The sequence below is a fragment of the Cyrtonyx montezumae genome, unplaced genomic scaffold (assembly GCF_038088225.1).
Source record: "Cyrtonyx montezumae isolate F1298 unplaced genomic scaffold, pur_monq_1.0 scaffold_0, whole genome shotgun sequence".
Taxonomy (NCBI): Eukaryota; Metazoa; Chordata; class Aves; order Galliformes; family Odontophoridae; genus Cyrtonyx; species Cyrtonyx montezumae.
In genome coordinates, this window is record NW_027071824.1 from 26,473,464 (window position 1) to 26,495,768 (window position 22,305).

Sequence of the window (22,305 nt, forward strand, 5' to 3'; positions counted from 1 at the left end):
GGCATGCACCGCTTCTGGTAGCGGAAACGAGGTGGTTGCAAGTGGCGGAGGGCGGGCTGCCCTTCTGTGCGCGATGGCGGAGCGGGGCGCCTATCGTTGTGTGGAGTGCAGTAGGGAAGCAGCGGAGCTCTACCGCGACTACCGGCACGGCGTGCTCCGCATCGCCGTCTGCGTGAGTCGGGCGGGAGCGGGAGAAATGAGATCGCTTAGCGTTTTGTGCTATTTATTTATTTATTGGGAAGGGGCGTAGCCTCGATTCCCTCCCTTGTATCAGAAATAGGGGCGATTTGAAAACTGGAGCCATCAACAGGTAGAAGGCTGGCAAGGTAATAGGGATGGGTCCCTGCTGTCTTCAGGCTTGCGTGCTACAGGGAGAAGTGGATTTTTGCTTGCTTTTTGTTAATATTACACACCAGTCTTTTGTTTGGAGTTTTAGACTCCTCTTTGAACTCGAGGACGAGCCAGATACGACGGCGCAAGTGTAGTGTTTATGCCTGCAGCTACGTGGCATTAGATTTAGTGCATCTCATGAACTCAGGTTATCAATTTTGGTGGCTATTTGGTATCTCTAAAGTGAAACTGGGAGCTGATACCCAGCACACATTCCTCCTTTTCTTCTGGAGCTCTGACATCCTGAAGCCAAGAAATCCGACAAAGTAGCTTGGCACACTAGTGAGTTATGTCAAGCAGGTATTCCCTTTGTTACAGCTTGGGGTGCATGGTGGTTGCTCACCAAACATACACCAGGGAAAGCAGCGACTACACATTTATAGGCATAGTGTATACATATTCATTACATTTCCAAGAAATTGGTTACATCCCAAATGTGGGGTCTCTGGGCCCACCTGGTGGCATCCTTGAAAAACCTTTAGGGGGTTGTGTTGTATTGTGTTGCAACAGCAACTCTGCCTCCTTATCCCTCCGTTGTGTTGGAAACAGCAGCCCTGTCCCCTGTTGTCCTTCTGTTCCCAGGACCACCCCTGCATGGAGCTGCAAACATCAGTTCTACTTGTATTCACTTATCTTCAGTGGACCACACATTTCTGTGGTCCCTGTATTCTTTCCTAAAGATACCTGTTTGTGCAAGCTATGAGGCCTAGTTTTAACAAGTCTATACAAGTCTCTGATTCATTCCCATGAAAGATCTGAGGCATAAGTCCTAGTTGCTGTATTCATCACAAATGCTGAACTGTTTTTGTAAGAGTAAAGAACAGACTAAAAGAGCGTTGAACCACATTGTTCTAGCAAAATAAGAGTCCACCTTTTTTCATGTGGGTCCAGATGTCTACCATCCTTTCTTTATTCCTGTCAGAGAGCTTTCCGTGCCTGAGTTGTGGGTTATCATGGTTCAGTTTCAGTCGTAGTCCTAGCTACTCTTACATGGTGCTGTTGACACGTGAGTTCTAACCCTTTGAGTCAATTTCTGGCCACCCAGGATGGGCTGAGAGTAGAAGTGTTAGAAAATAGTGAAGATCAAAAGCTGGGCTAAGGTGAGTCTAGAAGGTTTGATCACTTAACCTGAGAAGAGTGCATCTGTCCTTGTGAAATCAGAACGTGAAGACAGGATGCCAATCCTTCTAGCATAAGGGAGAAAAAGCAAAGAGTACTTAGAAAGATTGTGTAGTCATACTCAAAGAAAATCAATGGACATTATCCAGTTTTGGGTTTTTTGTTTGTTTGTTTGTTAAAAAGCAGTGGGACTTGTGTCTGTCTCATTTCCATTTAGTCATTGAAAATCATGGCAGGTTAGGGAAAATATAAACCATTTATTTCATCGGAAAATAATAGAGAACATGATGGGTTGCACTCCTTATTTTGGCCCCAGAAAATTAAAGAAGAACATTTCCAAAATCTTAACTATTCTATACTGACCCTGCAGAATTGCCTTGGTCCTAGTTAAAGTCTTTATTGATATGCTAACAAATCAGCATCTAGGTCTTCACTATTTCCAGGAGAGTCCTGTCATTCAGTATCATTTGGAACATTATCTTGAGGTTGAAGAGGCTGAGTTCTCCTAACAGAATCTTCTACCTAGCCTTATGTTTACTTGTGGGATGTATGTTAGGTAATCTGGTACTGATTTCAGATGTGTTTGAATTTGTATGCTTAACCAAAGTACCATAATTTTGTATTCTGTTTAATGAACTCAAGAGAGAATGGATTTTTTTTTACAGAGTCAAATAATAAAAGCTTTCTTTAGGGGAGATCTTATTTCCCACCACGTTAGTGGGAAATAATAATAATTTTGGAAATTCAGTATTCATGCTACTGCTTCAGTTTAGTTCTGGTAGCATTTGCTGTTTCTCTTACAGAAATGAAACATTTATTTGAGCTTCATATTACAGTTCTAATGCAGAAAGGCAGATCTCACAGGTGTTAATATCTGCCGTGAAAATGAATTTTGCAAAGGCTGCTGAAAAAGCTAAAAAAAAGAAAAACTTCTTCCTTTATCAAACTCAATACCATGAAATTCAGGATATTCTTTTGTTGAAGTGTTGCAGGGGGGTTATCTGCCATGAATTCTTCAAGTTATAGTTCTTTGTTTGTAATCTAATTTATTTCTAGTTTCAGCAGAAGCCTGCCCCAGACTTCTGGTACTGTATTCTTTCTTAACATGAGATTTAGAATTATAGAATCCTTAGAGTTGGAAGGGGCCAACTAAAGATCATCTAGTCCAACTCCCCTGCAATGAACAGGACATGCACGGCTAGATCAGTTTGCCCAGGGTCTGATCCAGCCTGACCTTGAAAGTCCACAGGGATGGTGCATCAACCATATCTCTGGGCAATCGAAGAGTACTTACAGGTACTTTAAAAAAATTACCAGTTTTTAAGAGATTTGCCTCTTCCGTGAGAACCTGTTCAGTGTGTTTGGGTTGTTTGGTTTTTTGTTTGTTTTTTTTGTTTTTGGATTCAGTGTGATAATTGATGGGCTGGAAGAAGATAGGATTGTGAGAATTGCCTCCAGTGAAGGTTTTGGTGGCTACTTCTTCACTCATCAGTTTGGTAGGAGTGCTGTGCTGTCACAGTGCTGATGTTTTCCCTATTCTGACCCAGAAGTATTGGGCAAAGTAAATGTAGATAGTTCTTTATTAATTTTGAGATGCTTAATGCTTAAACGAATTGTAGGTAATATGACGAATCAAATCTTCACTTAATTTATTCTGAACCAACAACATTATCAGAAAATACTGTTGAGATAAATCAATGTTCATAAAGTTACATCGTTTTAACCAGTTAAAACTGTCAAGATAAACATATGTACTTGAACTGCATTAACCTTTGCTTGTGTTGGTTTGGATGAAATCAGGTTTTCATCACGTTTGCTTCCTAGGTGCTTAAGGGTAGCAGCAGATATTTTAGTATTACAGCTGGAAAAAAATAACTGAAATCCAGGTATCTCCATTTTGTCCAGTAAGTCTGTGTCAGTGCATGTGCAAGTCTTCTGCAGTGAAATGTGTTGTAGATCTCACAAGTCCCTGAATGACCTCACACTGAAAGGGTCACTAGCTGGGTCAGCAAAAAGGACTCGTCCTTTGTATATATAAGACTCAAATAGAAATAAAATAGATCAAAGTCCCATTTTTAATATAACTTAAGAAGATAAGCAGACATGAATGGCTGTTTATTTCTGAAAAGACCTTGAATGTGGTTGCTTTTTGTGATATAGATTTTCTCTTCCCATTAAATCAACACAAGTAAAATAGAATTCTTAAATGTTTGGTAGTGGTATTGTGAATTGAACATCGGTCTTACTGCTGTAGATTTATTTGGCTGTAGCTCGCAGATGCTGTGTGGCACTAGACCTATACTTCCGGGTAATGCTGTTCGTTTGTTGCAGCCTCCTGCTACATACTATCAGACAGCATTCAAAGGAGGGCTAGAAAGATGAGGCAGAGTCTGGAGGGTGAGGTGGGTGAGGAGTGGCTGAGGGCCCTGGATGTATTCAGGCTGAGCAGTGGGAGCTGAGGATAGGACTGATAGCGGCTGCAGCTCCTCACAGGGAGCTGAGAGATAGCACTGAGCTCTGCTCTGTGTGACAGCCACAGGGCCCGAGGGAATGGCATGGAGCTGTGTCAAGGGAGGGGCAGCTGGGGGTTAGGGACAGGGTCTGCACCAGAGGGCAGAGGGCACGGAACAGGATGCCCAGGGCAGGGTGCATTGCTCCAAGTGCTGGAGTTCAAGGAGCATTTTGGACATCGCTCTCAGACATAGGGTTTAAAATAAGGCAATTCCATGACCCTCTTTAAATTAGGAAATATTGTTTTTTATTCCCCTCAGAAATGTTTTGGACCCTAGTCTAAAAATGTTCTTTTCTGTTTTAAGAAACGTAGAAAGCATAGTAAATTCTGGGGTGTGTTAGGATATTCTTCATCCAACCCTTACAACACTCATGTTCATAAAGAATCTTTTTGCTTGTGCTTGTCCTGTGCTTGTGTGCATAAGTTTATAAAACATTTGAGTTTTCCTGTGCCATGTCAACCCAGAGATGTGACATAAGTAAATTGCTGCCTGTAAGAATATTTGTTCGTAATTATCCTGTAGAAAGAAATGAAGCAGGACTGTGCCTTCAGTGGTAGTTGCTATTTCTTCTGTGGTAGATATTTTGCTTATTAAATGCTGTAGCTGTTGTCTTCTGTTAATGATGTCCTTTCTTCCGTCTCTCTTGACTTCAATTTTAGATCCATCAAACTGTTGGTTGATATATTTTTGAATTAATTCTTTCTAGCTTTGACACTGTCATTGTACATAGTATGTTCTCATTCAAATGAGTTAGCTTTTTTCTTAATTGGGACCAAGAAACACCGATTCTAGCAGCATCCCTCAGATGCTTTATTCAATTTGTTCATTTGCTCAAATGTTTCTTAGATAGATGCTGGGCTTTCAAGATAGTCTGCTAGTGAATTTTTGCATGTTTCACTTCTCCAATAGTAACTCTGCTAAATATCAAGGCAAAGTTAACTTCAGACACAAGGAATCACTGTTGAATTGACATGAAGTTTGCCTGTGGCTTCACATTGTCTCATGCTGTGTTTTTGACTGTGGCAGTGTTTCAGGAAGCTGCTGCGCATGGATTTCTGTCCTGGGAGTATAGAGCTGTGAGCTCATTGAAATGGAAATAGAGATCGTTTCTATGACTTCTGCACTCTGAGCATGGCAGCTGATGTGGAGGCCTAGGGCAGTGGGATTAGCTCAGGACAAGCTAGAGAAATCAAGTAGCAGAGCTGGAGAATTGGTAGCAGAAGAAAGCAGGCCTGCAGACATGCAGCTATCTGCAAGTGCCCTTTTTTGAGCTGAAGTGGCTGCTATGACCAATTGCTGCTGCTTCTGTGCTCTCTCCTGGAAGTTATTTTCACCTCAGGTCTGCTGGTTGAGCCTTTTCTAAGACTATTCTGTTCACAATTACAACAAGATAATTTTGTTAGCCCCTCTCATTAACCTAAGTCAAGGAAAGAGAGCACATCCAGGTTAGTCAGTAAGTTTGAAGTGACTGATGGCAACCTATTCCCAATGGGCTGGGTGAAATAACTGCTGGTAGGAACAGCAGGAACCAGCAGATGCTTTGGAGAAATATTTTTTTCATGCCTTACCACTCATCAGGAGCAAATTCTGACTCTTCAGCTATATCTTTGTGTTACAACTACATTTCCAGTTTCTAAATGTACTGATATTTTTTGTTCATTAGTGAAAAATGAATTGAAAGACTGAACTGTTTACCAGTATGGAGGAACAGTGCAACAGGAAAAAAAATATATATTTATTTTTCTTGAAAGATGAAGCCTATAAAAGTAGGTGGTGTATCTTTCTGGTTTACTTGTATTGACTGCAGTGTCAAAGGGCAAAAAAAACAAAACAATTTTTTGGGATGAATTAAAAAAACAATTGAAAATAAATATTACATTAAGAAAACAAATAATTGAATAGCTACTTTGTATTTATGGATTTGTGCTAAGTTCAGGAATGTTTCGTGAACTCTTGCTTTCTTTTCTTTCTAATTCTTGTTATTTTGTGACTTTCAGAAATCGTGCCAGAAACCTGTGGATAAATACATTGAGTATGATCCTGTTATCATCCTGATTAATGCTATTTTATGTAAAGCACAAGCATATAGACACATTCTTTTCAATACAAAGATAAATGTAAGTTGCTGTGCCCCTGCTCTGTGAATTTTTAGGTTAAAGGTAATACTTGGGTTTGATAGATTGATATAAAATTCAGAGTCTGTTCCCTTCAGCGGATACTAGAAGCTGAACCGCTTTTGTTCTTAAACAGGTTGGAGTCTAGAATATAAGGGTAGTTTCAAACTCTAGCTATTGTTGAGAGAGTTACTGTCTCCATGAAATCATCAGAACCAGCTACCATCTTACATATTAAAGAAAGTCCTAAATGGACTCATTACAAGAGAAGGATACAATTTCAAATTATTTCCAGCATGAATTTCTACTGGAAATAATTATTTTTGAAATAAGCTATATAATATGACATACTGGTTTGTTTAAATCTATTTAAAGTCAGAATTTTCCCTAACTCCACTGGCTTACAGAATGAGTTTAATGTTAAAATATGGTAAGAATAGATCCTGATGACATCATTTTTGCTACTTTTAAACGTAGTTTGTTCATATTATTCCATTTACTGTTGGTTCCTCAACTAAGAAATGTTTTTGATGTAACTTACACTATCAGCTTTTTTGGTGGAGATGCAGGTTGTCCCAGGGAAAAACAGAAACAAGGCTGCTTGCACCAGTCCACTGAATCAGCTACATCCCCTTTCACTGAAGCCTTTGACAGGATAGTTCTATTAGCTACAGCATGAGTTTGTTTTTATATTCCTAATTGAAACAGTTTTCTCAGTTAAAATAATAATTATTATAGTAATAAAGTAGAAAACAGGTCTTAGAAACTACAGTTACATACTTTCTTCTATGAAGTTTTCTACACTCCCTAATTTCCCTGTCTTGTTAACTGACTTTTAAAAGATTATTTGCTAAACTAGTGACTCAAAAGAATACTTTGCTTATATTTCTAAACAGATATTAAAATCCATGGAGTTTGTTTAGAGATGTAGAAATGTATTTTAAATATTTGTTTAATATTGGTACTTTAATTTATGTTTGCTTAACACTATGCTTTTATTATTCTTTTGTTTCCCAGTTTCATGGGAAGCTCTGCATATTTTGTTTACTCTGTGAAGCTTATCTCAGGTGGCTGCAACTACAGGATTCTAGCCAAAGTACAGATCCTGATGACTTAATCAGATATGCCAAGGAATGGGATTTTTATAGAATGTTTGGTATTGCTTCTTTAGGTAAGAGCAATAATTATTTCATGTAACTATCAAGTGTACTTCTTAAGAATATAATAATTTCATGAGTCTTTCAGCAAATATGTATTGCAGAAATTATTAATATAGAGTAGAAGTCATGTCTGAGACCCAGCATGGCTAAGTGATTATGCACACTCTCTGATTTGCCTTCATTTACTACAAATTCATTTTTCAAACTTGATTACAGTTCAGACAGATGTGATATTCAGACTGATAGCTGGTCAGCATTTGATATCAAAACGCTGAAAGGTAGCAATATTCAGAAAACAGTCTTCAGTAATGTAGGTAGCTTGAAGACTAGCACAGAGCTAGGTTATTCCAAGGTGCAAAACTCTAAATACTATCATTGTCCTGTTTTTGTATATGATCATTGTTTCAGGCACATTTTCAGCTCTTTGCATTGTGACTTGTTACTTGCATGATACATTGCTAGTTGTGTTCCACAAAATTGAGTGTGCTCCTCTTTCTACATTTATCTATTTAAAAGGACCCTGTAGGTTTTACTTATTTTAAAATCAGTATGTAATGTGGGGGGATGCTGTGTTATTGTAGAATTTTGTTTACAGTTTATTGAGAAAGGAACTACAACTCTTTCAAAGTGACTAAATGCTCTTTAAAAACAAAACCAACTAACTATCTGAAGAAAAGTACTCCTGTGCTTTAAGTGTACAGATGGAGGCAGGGAGAGTTTTTATTTATTTTGGTTAAGGCTCTTATTCTCTGATTTTTTTTCCAGGTGATATTCTTTAAATCAAGCATGCAGACAAAAATTACCATTTCCCTTAGACATTCAAAATTTAACTTAAATCATTTATTTTTCTAATGTTTTTCTAATAGGTTTCCATAACATGTCAGCAAAAATGTTGGAACTTGTACTAGTAATTTGACTATTATAGTTGTCATGATTGTTGCTCAGATATCTGCATAAGTTCCAGTGTTATACAGGGACAGGGTATCAAGAATAGCTCACAGATATGTTTTATGTTAGTATTCCTCTTTATGCTGCATGAATAAGTTCATTGCTGGTGACCTTTTCAAAAAGAAAATGTACTGATGACTGTTTTACTGGTTAATAGATGGTCAGAATAAAAAATAAAAAGTAAAAAATAATTAAAAGAAAAACACAAAATAACAAAAACCTCACCTTCTGTTAAAAAGAGTTTCTTGTGCCTGTGCTGCGTGATGTAAGAAATTACAAGCATGACAATCTTGCAAGTAGGATTTTGTGATAGGGCTATTTTGATTGTGATGATACTGAATTGGATTAAGTAAGTAATGGTGTATGGCTATTAAAATGAACATAGGAGATGCAGATCAAGTTTATGTTTGCACGTGTCTTTTAAATAGCAGTGGCCCAGTTGTATTTGAGATGCATCATTTCACTGAAAGGTATCAAATGACTTGAGATTTGTGCTTTACTTTTTCTTTTCAACTTCTCTATTGTCTCTTAGAACAAACTTCATTTTTGGTTGGCGTCTTTATTGCCTTGTGGTGGAAGAGACCCAAAATGCTGAAAACAAAGTCTGACTTCATTTTACTTCTCAAAGCACTGCTGTTGTCCAGCTATGGAAAGCTTTTGCTAATTCCAGCTGTTATTTGGGAACATGACTACACGCCTTTGTGCCTTGTGTTTATAAAAGTATTTGTCTTGATATCAAACTCTCAGGCAATAAGAGGTACATTTTTGCTTTGTTACTGTATTATTTGTATGGAATGTGTGAGAAAATGCAGCTTCTAGATACATCATTTTTATTATTATATTTTTTAATCAGTGTGAGATGTGTGATTGAAAAAGCTCTGGTATAAAACAATGATATTTATATTTCATATAAAGCGAATTAAAAATAAAAACAACTTGTTATCATCTCTTTCTATATAGTTTATTAAAGCCATCAGATCCATCAGTTACAGTTTGAGACCCCTCAGCATGGATCATCAAAACATAGAGTAGAATTATTGCATGTCTGGAAGTTGAATGTTTCATGTTAATTTTATGTGTGGCTTTGGAAAGCAGATATTAACAGATTTGTGTGATTTCTTACACACAGAAATTAGTATCAACTATCACGTTGTTTCTATAGTCTTGAGTGGAAATCAATAATCTTGTTTTGTTTTCTTTTGCAGTTACATTGAACTTGAACCGAATGTTCCCGTGGTTGGCTATTTTCTTTGGATTAATTTTGGAAAATGGTGTGGTCTGTTTGGTCCAGAAAATGGGATGGGATGTTTGAAATGTCAGCTCAGACCTAAAGAAGCGTGAACAAAGTGATGATCGTCTTCAAATGAAGAGGGTCATAGAATATCCTGAGTTGGAAGGGGCCCACAGTCCAATTCCTGGCTCCAAGTGGCACTACCCAAAATTCAAACCTTATGTCTGAGAGCATTGTCCAAATGCTCCTTGAATTCCAGCAGATTGGGGCCGTGCAGTGGGGAGCTTGTTCTAGTGCTCGACTTAGCCTCTGTTGAAGACCCATTTCTTAACACCCAACATGACCCTTTGCTGATGCATTTCTGTGCTGTTTCCTCACCTCCTGTTGCTGTCACCAGGGAGAAGAGATCAGTGTCCGTACCTCTTCTCCCCTTGTCTAAGAAAGATTTCTGCCAGCAGGCTCTAAATAAACTGTTTTTATAGTGATAATGAAGATGATCAATCAGCAAAAAAATTTCAGGAGACAGTTTGAGGACGAGCTAAAATGAGAAGTACTTGGAAGTTTGGCTGTTTAATGTGATGAGCAATAAAACTTCAGCCTTAGCTTATTTTTCTATTAAAAATGTGAATACTTCACTAGCCTAATAGCTTTATAAATCTGGCTGTATGACTGAAATAAATTTTTTTTTAAAAAAAGGTATGCTAAAAAATTTCAGCTCTGCTAGCAATCACTGCATTTTGGCAGAAAAAGAAGGATGAATTGTTCCCTTAGGAGGAAGGAAAGGAATCAGTGGAAAAATGTAATAGCCAAAATTGGTATTTTTATAAAAACAGTTTTCAGAGAGAAGTGAACATGTGCAAACAGATTTTTTTTTTTTTTTTTTTATAGAAAAGGCAAGTTTTGCAGATTGGAACTAGAGTGAAAAAGCTAAGTTTCATTCTCTGGAATGTTTGTATAAACAATCCAGAATAATAAAATACCTAGTTCTAGAGTAATCTCTAGGATCTATGGTTTTGTATGGCTTTGAATTTTAAGTGGTTTCATAAAAAATGAAATAGAAGGGTGCTCAGAAATGTTCTGTTACATAGTAGTATTTCTTGGAAAAAGAGACAAGGCTTGGCAAGTATTAATAAGGAAACACTTATGGAAGTTCTGCACCTTTTTTTCCTTCACAGGCAAGGAGAGGGATAGACAGCCCATGAAGGAAGTGGCAGAATTGGTTTTCTGAAGGCAGTAGTTAGGACACCAACCCTTCTGCAGACCAGTTTGCATTATGTTTCATCCAGTGTCTAATTTCCTGCTTCAGTTCTGGAAGGCTGTACTGTCTACAGGTACTAGTTAGCGTCTTCATTTTTTTTTTCAGGTACAATCTCCTATCTATGTTTTGCAAAATGCATGAGTTAAAATTTTGCAGCATCTTCAGGTTAACTATAAACAGGTTTAAAGTAGGTATAGATTATGATCAGAGAAAACATCAGACATTAAAACCCTTGCAACTCTGTTAGAAAAGCAGAGGATTGCTAATTCTTTTTCAGTAGGTCAGAGGCCAACACCACGTATTAACACTCGTTAAAGTTGGCATCTTTCTGAGCATGTGATGTGTGGCCAGAGAAAGAAGAAAAAAAAAAGAAGAAAAATGCAACTCCATTTAAGTACACAAGACAGGTCAACACCAAAACTGTTTCAGTAAGCACATAGTTGTTAAGGTGTATGAGGAATCCACCTTGCTGTAGCAACTTTGTCAACCTGGTATCTAGAACATGCTTTGCTTTGCATAATTAGATTTGGAGAGGTACTCCTCCCCCATAATCTTTTTAAAAACAGTACATAGCTGATGGTGCTTTGAAGAGTTTGACTTCGTCCGCTGCCAGACACATCACTGTAACATATACTGCAGTTTGAGAAGGTGCAATGGGAAAGTGCAGTAAATATTTTAGAAAAGCTTCAGCGATGCAAGTTTGGCCTGCTTTTGTTTTCTTCCTTCACCTTCTGCCCACAGTGAAAGAGGGGATGCAGTTCTGCTGCAGTGGAGAGGGTGACAAGAATACACACTAGGAAAATGCTGGTGTCTGCTGAGTCAAATCCTGTTACTGTAGCTCTCATATGGTATTTTCCAGCTTCCTGTGCATACAAGAAAAAGATTTTATATTATGTGTAATGTAAATAGTACCAATTCAGAAGCAAAATATGTAAATTTAAGTAAAATGTATATAAATTTGAAGGGAACAATTTTCTTAAAGTTTACTTAGAATTAAAAATAAATTATTTTGGGACACTTTCTGTTTTATTTAGCAGACCTAGAATGGAAATCAACACTTACAAAGAAGTGCTTATGACTTGTGTCACACAGGCTGACAGTGTCTCAGCTATGCAGTCTGCAATGCTCTCGGGAACCACCATTATTCTTATGCAACTTTGAGGAAGGAGAAAAAAATAAATAGCTACACAGCTGTGTGCAAAAGTAGGTGTTGTACACACTTTCAGTCTTTCAGAGGCACCATTATCATCTAGTTGTGCAGGGCACTCTGCCTTGTGTGATTTTATGGCTGCTTATGTACCAAAATTCATGTGACAATATTCTATGAATCTAGCATGAACTTGAGGATTTTCTTTGTGTGTGTGTGTGTGTGTGTGTTGAGGACTGCATTTCTGATGCATTTGGGAAAGGGTCCCATATGGTGCTTCAGAGAAAGCCTAGACTATTTTAAGGTCCTGCCTGTTTAAAATAGTCACGTTTCTCTCACATTTATTGTTTTTTTTTTCTTGGTTTTTTTTTGTCTTTTGATCTCATCTTTCTGAAACTTTATTGCAGTGAAATAGTCTCTGTGCTAGAAAATGTATTAAAAATAGGCTGCCCTTCTTACATATCTTAATGTCGTTTAATTAACTTGTATGAAAGGATTTATTTGAGTTAAGAAAAAGTAATGGTCAGAGAAATGAAGTGAGTTTTGCTCAGAATCCAATCGGATATCATGGCCTATAAGACAAGGAAATAAGACCAGAATTCTGTCAGAGAAAGTGTACAAAACAAACAGTTATGTTATTTAGAGTTGGGTTGTGCCAAGGTTTATCCAGTGAGAGCTGTGAACTTTTACTGGGTCCATAGGTCAACAGTGGAGTATTGGAGTAAAAGTTAAATAGTTAAAAGAATGTAGGTGACAAGCAGAATTGAGAAGGTCATTTAAAAAAAAAAAGGGGGGGGGGATAGTCTTAAGAAATGTTCATGTAAGAAAATATTGAGTTATTATGGATGTAGTATAAAACAGTATGAGTATGTGATTAAACAAATACTTAGGAGTATGGTAAGGATGAACATGAAGGAAGAATGTAATTTCTTGTAGATATTCTTGCCACAGTCTAAGTGACAACACTGGCAAATGACAAAGGGTATCTTCCAAACAGTAAAGCCAATGACCTTCCCCAAATAAGTTACTGATAACCTCATTATTTCAGCAGTTGCTCCCCATCCTGGTAAATACACTTTTTCAAACTAATTATACAGAAATTGGTGGAATCAGTTGCAGAATGAATGGAGAATCTCTGCTGTTGCATAGCCCTTCCTGTTCACAGCAACAGTAAGTGTTGCCTTAGGTCTTACTGGTGAGGAAAAGGCTGCTGCCCTTGTGACCTCATTCAGGCACAGACAATTGAGTCCTTTCTCACACAAGTAGTCCTATCTCCAGCAAACAATCTGCCATTTGTTATCCCAGAATTCATAAAACTGAAAGTAAAATATCCATCTGCGGTGGAAAACTATTAGCAGCTGATTTCTCTTAAAACAAGAAAGCTATTGTCCTTCAGGAGCTTGCATTTTTCCAATCTAGTTCTCACCCAAGTGAGTAATACTAAGCACTGCAGTGCCATCTGGAGTTTTAAGAGTGAAGCATTATTGTTTCCAAAACTGGAAGGAACATAAATGCACTCAGAGTACATAGTCTTTTATTATTATTTGTTTTGTAATATCTTCAAGCTTCTAAATACAAGTATTACTCATTTTCAGTTTGGAGAAATGTTTAAATGAATTTAGTGATCAAAATCAGCCCACAAAATAATTGTTTCCCAAACTTTGTTACGAAGTTAATTCACAGTTCCACCAGGAAAGCTAGGAAATGCAAATGACTTTAGTATGACACCTGATTTAAGACATAAAAGGCCATGCAAACTGTGATTATTCTGAGTTTACAAAAACAGCTGTGTGGCAAAAGGCATAGTGAACACATGACTTCAGTGCTAAAAGTCAATAGGAATTTTGTCACCAAATTATTTTGAAACCCAGGTTGCCAAAGTTAGAATTTGCAGGAAGGAGTATATAATGAGATTTCTGTATTCTCTCCTCAATTATAATGTTGTTCTGACCTTCTGAGTCTTTCCAATAACGCTTACTGTATAACAGAGGTGGCTGGAAATTGAAGAGTTCTGTGAAATCTTTTCCATGAATATGGTCTCCTGTATATATTTGTAAAGCTCTCTTGAGCACTGTGTAAATAAACAGCAGACCTGCAAAGCAAATACTACCTAGTGAATATTGCCGATTATATTTTAATCGCTATTCTTGATTTATTTATTTATTTATTTATCCTTTCCTTTCTGTGTAAAACTGTGATTTAAGTTCCTTTACATAATATGAGAACTCTTATAGTTTGTGTATGTGCTGGGTGCTGGAGAAGTAAGTCTGTAAGACCTCCAAATTTTCTTCTCATCTCTAAATATAATTTTGAATAAGTTTTTAGGCAAAAGAATTGCCCGCAACATGTACAGCAGTGTATGCCACAGCTGTGTGAGCAGAGGAGTAGGGACATGAATTAAGACCTGAATACTTATGAATATGAGACTGACTACAGCTGTGACCTTGACCTTGTGTTCGTTTATGTATGCACGTATCTCCATAAAACAATTTCACCTCCATCATCACAGGATTTGGGGGAGGATTAATTTGTTGTTGTCTGCTTAAAAAGATGAAAGGCATTAAGTCCTCTCAGCTGCAGGTTTTTTGGAGTCGGTCAACACCATGAATGTCAGATATTGAAGCAGACATGCCAGGAGCTATAGAATGTGAATATTGAAGTTGACATGTTCAAAAAATTCTTTGTTATGTTAAAGGAGGCCTTAATTCTGAGCCGTTCTGGCAAACAGTTGAGTAAAATACGTATATGCAGACTTCCAGGGGTATATACTGCAAATCATGAATCCCTTATAAGGAATGTTAAGTTACTGCAGTACTCATGCCAAAATAAATCTGAAATTAGTTCAGTAAAATTGAAGGGGTGGGAGCTGACATATTAACTGTTCTTACTTTCAGCTATCTGAAAGGAAAGATCATCTGGCAGTATGAGGTTTAGAGGTACAAAGGACAGGTACATCTTGCATAAGAATTATTTTTTTGAAAAAATATTACTATTGTTATCTTTTTTTTTTTTTTTGTAAATTAATCCAGAAGCATTATATACACTTAAACAGGAAAGCAAAATGTCGATACAGGAACACTTCTACTCAGCTTACGTTGTCTCTTTATAACCATTACTTCATTCTGTAAGCATCCATAAAGGTTTTTACCTTTATAGGCATTTCCTGCCTATAAGCCTGTAGCCCATCTGATGCTGTCAGACATACACCAGTCTTAAACTTTGATCCCTTCTTTGGTTTCTCACTTCACTTCTAGTATATGGTTTTGGTGCTAACCTTCAAAGCCATTGGTGCATCCTGTCTTGGCTACAGCAGAGATAGCATCTTTTTCTCTCAATAGGACTACAGCATTCTTTTCATCTAGACAAATCAAAAGCCAACAGTAATGTAATATTATCTAGAAAGAAGAGAGTGTCACCTGGATAATAGTATCATGTACCAGAGACAGGAAAAATGGCTTGGACTTTGCAGGATAGCAATCATAACTATATATGTAATTCTGTGGCTACTGCTTATCAGGTTTTTCAATACCAAGGCTCTCTGTTTCCATCTGAGGACATTTCTCCTATGTTGTAGTGTGGAAATGTCAGATGAGTTGCACAGCTGGGAAACCATAACCCATCTCAAATTCATTCCATCCTGGGAGAGAGCAATATGAAAATAAGATAGTGCTGATAAATGACATAGTTTTCAGGAAGCATAGACAGATTAAAAACAACTTCTTGATAAAAACAGCATCAAAAAACGTATACAGATCATTTCTACCTTCCCTCATTGTTACCTATCTGCTTTCATTAAAAAAAATGCCAACATGGTGATGCTAATCTAGTTCAGCTGCAGGAGCTCTTTGATAGTAAGTTCAGAGAGGCTTTTAATCCTTTATGTTCTGTCCCGATGGAGGACAGCAAAACAGGAAGTTCTCATGCACAGCTCCTTCCTCTTTATAATGGCAGAGTGGAAGATAGCCATCTGCAATTTCATGCCATTATAGTGAAAAGTGCTGGCTCCTCTCAACTCCTCGCAACAGCTGTTCCTGAGGGTGCAGCTTTGTCCTGAGCAGGCAGCTGGCTCTGCTACTATTGGTGGGAAGTGATCTGTTTCCACAGAATCGGGGCTAAAAGGGAACGCAGAGATGATCTTGTTCTTCCTCTGGCAGAGAGGCCAGACTGGCATTCTGGAACGGCTCTAAAGGCTGGCAGCCAGAGATCCTGTCTGTGAGACCCATGTTCAGTTGTCTATCCTAAATTAGGAGATGTGTTAGATTTCATCATGTGCAGCGGCAGTTTGATGACCAGTTGTTTTTCAGCATTTAAACTATGACAATTTATTCGAACAATATGATTTTGTGAAAATGTAAGATTTCACGTGAAGAATTCATTGTGAAAATGGTGGCTTGATTTTTAATAACGTAGTTTCCTCTTTTTATTCTCCAGTTGCATTCTTCACAGTCTCTGCTACCTCCTGCAACAGCTTTGCTGGGACAGAAACATAAAAATCTATCACTTAGATCCTGTAGCTGTAGAACTGCAATGGATATAAGACTTCTAGTCTGTACCTCTTTTAATCTATTATGGAATTCTTGTCAGGAATTTCACGTTGGATTACACACAGTTAAGATGAAACAAAAAATATGATCAGTGCCTGAAAACTAGAGCATCTGTTTTAGAGTGGAACACAAGAATTGGACATGGTGAATTGAGATCTCTGTTTCAGGATAATAAACGCATCTCTACAAAACCCCTTTAATTTGTAAAAGAATCGTAGTCTAAGTCTCTATAGCCGGCACACTTTTAAACGGATACTTTTACAAGTTAACATCTACAGTGAGAGACGCTTGGTTTCTCTAATCCTGATGGATGCATTTGTCTCTACACACCTGCATTTAAAGGCAGAGAAAAGATTTCCATTCTCGATGAGAAGTTATATTCAAACAGTAGAACAATTCTCCACTTGCAACATAAATAGAAAGGACGTTGTGAATGACTGGCTAGCGATAAGTCGCACAGGGAAAACAAGTCCCATTGTGTGATCACAGAAAGCACTGAAGACGAGACAGTCCTATTTACATATGAAAACTCAGACCTTAAGCAAATCCTACAAAAAAGGACATGAGGCAAGAGAAACGAAATACATAAAACAGATGGGAGAATTCCTTCCCCCACCACCCCAGAGGTTACCACAAGTTTCTATAACACTCATTTATCATTAAATTTTAATCCTTGTTGCAAGTGCAAGATTGTCTTCAAAATACACTACAGCTTTGTTCATAAATGTTTTTTCCTCATCAAAAAAAAATGCACACAAAGAGATATAAATAATATCCTATGAAAGTGCTATATATTCCATTTCTCTCTGCAGGTTATATTGAATGACACACTGTGTTTCTAGAAGTACTTCTTCAATTTGAGCAGCACGACTAAGTATCAATCAAAAAGAGCAAGAGTAAATTCAAAGATAACTAGCAGAGATTCTTTTTGATTTGTACAACATTGAGCAGAAGTATGAAGGAACATCAGGACTCAGAATGTAGGTGTCCTGTATTCAGAAGACAAAAAGGTAACAAATGGTAACAGGGTTTTTATATTCTTGTACTATGAGAAGTGAAATGTTCTTCCTAACAAAGTGTTATTTTTTTTCCATCTCATTCTGATAAAATGGCCTTTCCTTATGCCAAACAAGTGTTAAAATCTTTAGGTAATTCACTTTTTGTGGAATGTAAAGCACAAAAATAATTTTATTCCATGATATGAATAGCCCACAGTGTTGTGAGTAACACAAGTTAGACGTGTGGTCCCATCTAAGCTTTTGCTTTTCATATTCAAAACTTTGCCTCATTTCTTATAAATTTACCTGCATGTGCACTGCTTTCCTGTATCTTACACAGGCATTATGAAATTGCAGGAGGTGGGGCTTTCAGTACAAATAGTGCAGCTTGTTGTTAAATCCCAGATTCAGTTGAACTGAAGACATGGTAAGGGGTTGAGTCTCGAGGAAAAAATAGCAAAACTTACTGCCTACATCCTACAGGTGCTTTTGTGAGTGAAGTAATGACCTTACTAGGTTGCCCTTTTGCAAATGATTTAAAAGGTTCTGCTGTTTGACAAGTCAGAACAGTTTAAGCTATAGCTGGTAGGATGCAGACAGGCAACTTTATTGTTTGTGACAGTGCTTGGTATCCTGAGCCAAAAAGAGCTTTAGAACTATTACTCATGTGTCTAGCCAGCTAATCACAGAGAAGTTTCTGACCCATGGAAGAAATGCTTGAGATTTGTGAAAGAGAATATTTAGCACTGTGAGAAGGATTGAACTACTTCTGCTACCACAAATTTAAGGCAGCAGTTTGACACACAGCTGAACTCTACACACTGACAATTCCCAACAGCAACCGATGTAGTTTGCTCTGGTCACGTTTTAATTTCTAATAATCCAGTCTGTAAGAGATTTCTCCTCTTACTTTGCATTGAAGAATTCTCAAAAAAAGAAAAAGAAAAAAGCATTATCTTAAAGATATTATCTTAATAATGTTGTAGAATTAATGCATTTAAAACCCTGGCAGAAATTCAGTGGAAGTAGTCACGAGCCTCTGCATTTCAAAAGCAAATAGTTTTGTCTCTTTAAATTACATACCAACCTTATCTGAAAAATGTAAATTCTATTGCTAAAAGCACATTCCTCTGAAATCAGATGTGGGCTTGATTACCCAATGCTGTTTATTTCCACATCCATCTAATGAATTCTCCTGAATAGAAAGGATGAAAGGAAGCAAAAAAAGTAAAAGCAACAGACTTGTGCAGTGAATTTTCATCCCCTCCAAAATTACCCTTTCAATTAAAAACAAATGGCCAAATTGACTGCTGGCCCTCTGAAGTGAGAACTTTCTACATTAATACTGCTCCTTCCTTATGAAGCTTAACTGCCCTGTGCAAGCAGCAGGCGCCAGTCCAGCACAAATCAAGACTCACCTACAGTTTAATCAATTACATCTGCCCTTGAGCAAATCTACATTGTGAGCTATGTCTGCTCTTCCAGACAATCTGATCTTGGGATAGTTTGTCACTGTGTACAAACCACGTACACAGATTTCACAGATCCTTGTAACCTCAGAATACCAAAGAAGGCAGCCCTTTGCAACAGACTGTGTGTGCTTGCAGAGCTGATTATGGAGTTAGAACAGCCAGGAAGCCAGTCAGAGCAGCTTGGTAGGGATCCTTACCACTTAGCGTATAGAGCCTTAAAACTTCCAGGAAATGTTAAAATCAGTATAAGAATACTTTTGAAATAAGACACACCTCTAGTTTATATTACTTTGAATTAATTATATTTTTAACAACAATTTATTTCCTTAGGTCACGCAGTGTTGTTAAATTTAATCTATTCAGATAAACCAGAAAATATAACAGTGGATGGTAAATACACATGTGAGAAGCTGTTTTCTTAGAAAGTGCATATAGTTAATGGAAAGGAATATGAACCTGAAACTATTGTAGTGATGTATTCTTTATAGGCAGACCTCAATAAAACAGGAGTAAATTCTTTCCAAATGGCTCAAAGGCACAGAGCTGCGTGCTGGGCAAGAAAACATACCTGATGATAGGACTCCTTCTGGCAGGTACACCTATTAATCCACCCATTTCAATTTCTCACCAGCAGTCAGCTGAATGAGAGTGAGGAAATTAGTTCCCCTTGCTTTCAATCAGAACTATCTAATTTTATTAACAAATTAATGGTTTTAGCTAGACAGCAAGGCAAATAAAATGCTTTATTTTCAGGTAAGCAAAACTACACACCTGCTGTAAATAACTTTAACATTAGAAATCCATTACAAGTAAATAGCATAAATGCAGATTTTAAAACCTATTAGAAAGTGGCAAGAAAAATCTCCTAAGTTGTGAGCAGCAAAGCTAGTGAATCCAACTTGTGTCTGAGCATCTCCTTCCAGACCACATTTACTTCTATCCTCCGAGCACTAACATTCCTCACCACAATACACCTTCCAACATCCCACTCAGTCCAAATCCTCCCTTAAGCATCTTCTCCCGTGCAATATACTGACTTCTCATGCTCGCTGACAGACGTTCTGCAGTCTTCCACCTTCCCACACCACCCACATGCATTCAGTCTGGCAGACAGAACTAGGGAAGACACAGCAGGCACCCAGGCTGCTGTACCACACAGCCAGGCACCCACCCAACTTTTGTTTCCTGGCTACTCGTCACCATACAGAAGGGAAAACACAACTTTCACCTGTGATCCTGGCAGTCAAAGCAGCACTAAGTTTCTTTCTTCTACCAGCAGCTATTTTTTTACAAGCTTTGCAAAAACTGACAAACTTCACGACTTCTTTTGCATCAAATTTAGGTTATAGCAAAAAGACTGACAGAAGGTGCTTGGACAGTCATGTTATCTGTGTTTCTTGAGGAACTAGATTAAATGCAAGGCAAAGCCTCAGTTTAGTAATCACACTACGTTGATTAACTTATTTATGCAGGTCCTGGGATTTTTGCTACTCTTGCATTTAAAACTTGGCAAACATCATCATTTACAAGGAAACAAACTTTTTTTTTTTTTTAAATCAACTTATTTTATAAAGCTCTGGAAAATAATTTGGTTACTTATATTAGGAACTAAATCACCATTTGCAAATTTTGTGCATTATCATTCCCCATCTTTCAATTTCACGTGACCAAATCTTGCATTAAAACCTCATCTTTAGAAAGCAAACTGAAAGATGACTCCAAGCCATCTGTAAACAGAGTACAACTTTGTTCCACCTTTACTGGAGAACTTCCAGTGAAGGAGCGCTTATCTTTTCTACAGATTATTCAAATGATCACCTATGGCAAATTTTACCACATCACCTTTGGAAACACTTGTGCTGCTTGTCTGAATACTTCTCCTGTGTCAGCACAGGTTGTTGGGATATATTCTGATTTCAGGAAAAGATATCTGCTTCCAGCTCCATCCCATTAAAATCAATAGAACTGACAGAGAATCCACTGATAGCTGAAGTTGGACCTAAATGCCATCTCTTACAGTTGTCAAGCATCAGCCATCCTTTTCATTTGATTACATTTGAGTTCTTGAGTAGAGCACTATTTCAAGATTCTTCTCTGTTTGCAGACTCTGAACATTTCAAAAGTAGACTGTGATTTAACTATGACCATACGACTGCAGCTATCATAGCAATAAAATCAAGGTATGTTGTCAAAAAGCCTCCAAACAGCTGACACAGACCTGGTAATTCCCTATTTCTCATCCTTTTACCCTGCATGTAGACACTCTGGAGGAAGACTAGTGAAGAGTTCACAACGGTTACTTTCTTAACCACTTTACTAAGTTTTCTATTGCTGAGCAGCAGGACGTTATCCATTTTCTTGGCAGCCTTCTCCAAAGTAGCACCAGCTAAGCTGACAGTGTGGCCTAGGAGTTGCACGGTATTCACGTGGTAATAAACACTGCATCTGAATAGAATGAAAAAATCATGTCTCATGTTTTCAGTAGCATCTGTGAAGCTTTCCTTTGGCTGAGGGTTCCCATCTGCCATGCAGCCCCAGTCTGCTTTCTCTCACCAGGTATGCCTGCATCCAGCACAGCTAGATCTGGTGGGAAGGCATGCATTTCCCGTGCCATGGTGAGATATACAGCTGACAAAGGACAGAGACTGAAGATACAAGAGGTACATTTTTACCCATCTTTTTCATTGTACATCACAGCCCCATTGACTGTGTAGCTGACTAAACATTAACACTCATTCACTTTATTTTGAAACACTGCAAAAGTGAGTCAGTCAAGGATCCTTTAATATGTACTTACTGACTTGTAATCCATTTTCACTGTTCTAACTAGCTACTGTCCCCATTTTATTACTGCAGTAGTATGCTAGCCTTAGACTTAACTCTTTTTGGGAACAAGCTGCTAAATAGGCTGTAATCTTTACAGAAAACAAAGTGAAATCAATGGTGTTGTTTTCAGCTATGTGCATACTTGCTAGTACTGATGAAAATGTAGGCATCCAGGAGGCTCCAGGAATGTATCAAGGATTACTTCCTAAGCCAGGCAGTAGACAACTGCACCAGGGGGGATGCAATGCTGGACCTGCTGTGAACCCATGTAAACTGGGGTTACAGAGGGAAAATGGCAAAAGTGTTATTATGTGGTTTGGACTGAAAGCAACAGACTTGTGTAGTAACACAGCTTGTTTCATCACGCACATAACCAAACTCGACTTGAAGCTGCATGTAACGATTACTCAGTATTTAAGCTATACTTTCCCACCACGTGTCTCTCTTTCAAAACAATTCCCCTATCTCATGTTGTTACAACGTGGTGAAGAGAGACAGCTCAGTAACAAAACAAAAGGCATGGAACTATGCTTCAGAAACAATTGCTTATTGTCTTAAATTCATTATATTTAGAAACTTCTCACT

General features: G+C 37.8%; 1 protein-coding gene across 1 annotated transcript; it reads left to right on the top strand.

Annotated features, from left to right (window-relative positions):
• Nucleotides 1-56: 56 nt before the first annotated feature.
• Nucleotides 57-10,154, top strand: ARV1 (ARV1 homolog, fatty acid homeostasis modulator). The gene is made up of 5 exons (XM_065730608.1): nt 57-172; nt 6,020-6,139; nt 7,154-7,307; nt 8,777-9,001; nt 9,450-10,154. The coding sequence occupies exons 1-5, from the start codon at nt 74-76 to the stop codon at nt 9,554-9,556; spliced, it is 705 nt and encodes a 234-aa protein (XP_065586680.1). The 5' UTR covers nt 57-73; the 3' UTR covers nt 9,557-10,154.
• Nucleotides 10,155-22,305: the final 12,151 nt, after the last annotated feature.

Excerpts from the sequence above, each read along its gene's own strand:
- ARV1 (XM_065730608.1), top strand. The coding sequence starts at position 74 with ATGGCGGAGCGGGGCGCCTATCGTTGTGTGGAGTGCAGTAGGGAAGCA. Across the intron at positions 173-6,019 it reads TGCTCCGCATCGCCGTCTGC|AAATCGTGCCAGAAACCTGT; the intron begins GTGAGTCGGGCG and ends TGTGACTTTCAG. Across the intron at positions 9,002-9,449 it reads AAACTCTCAGGCAATAAGAG|TTACATTGAACTTGAACCGA; the intron begins GTACATTTTTGC and ends TTTCTTTTGCAG.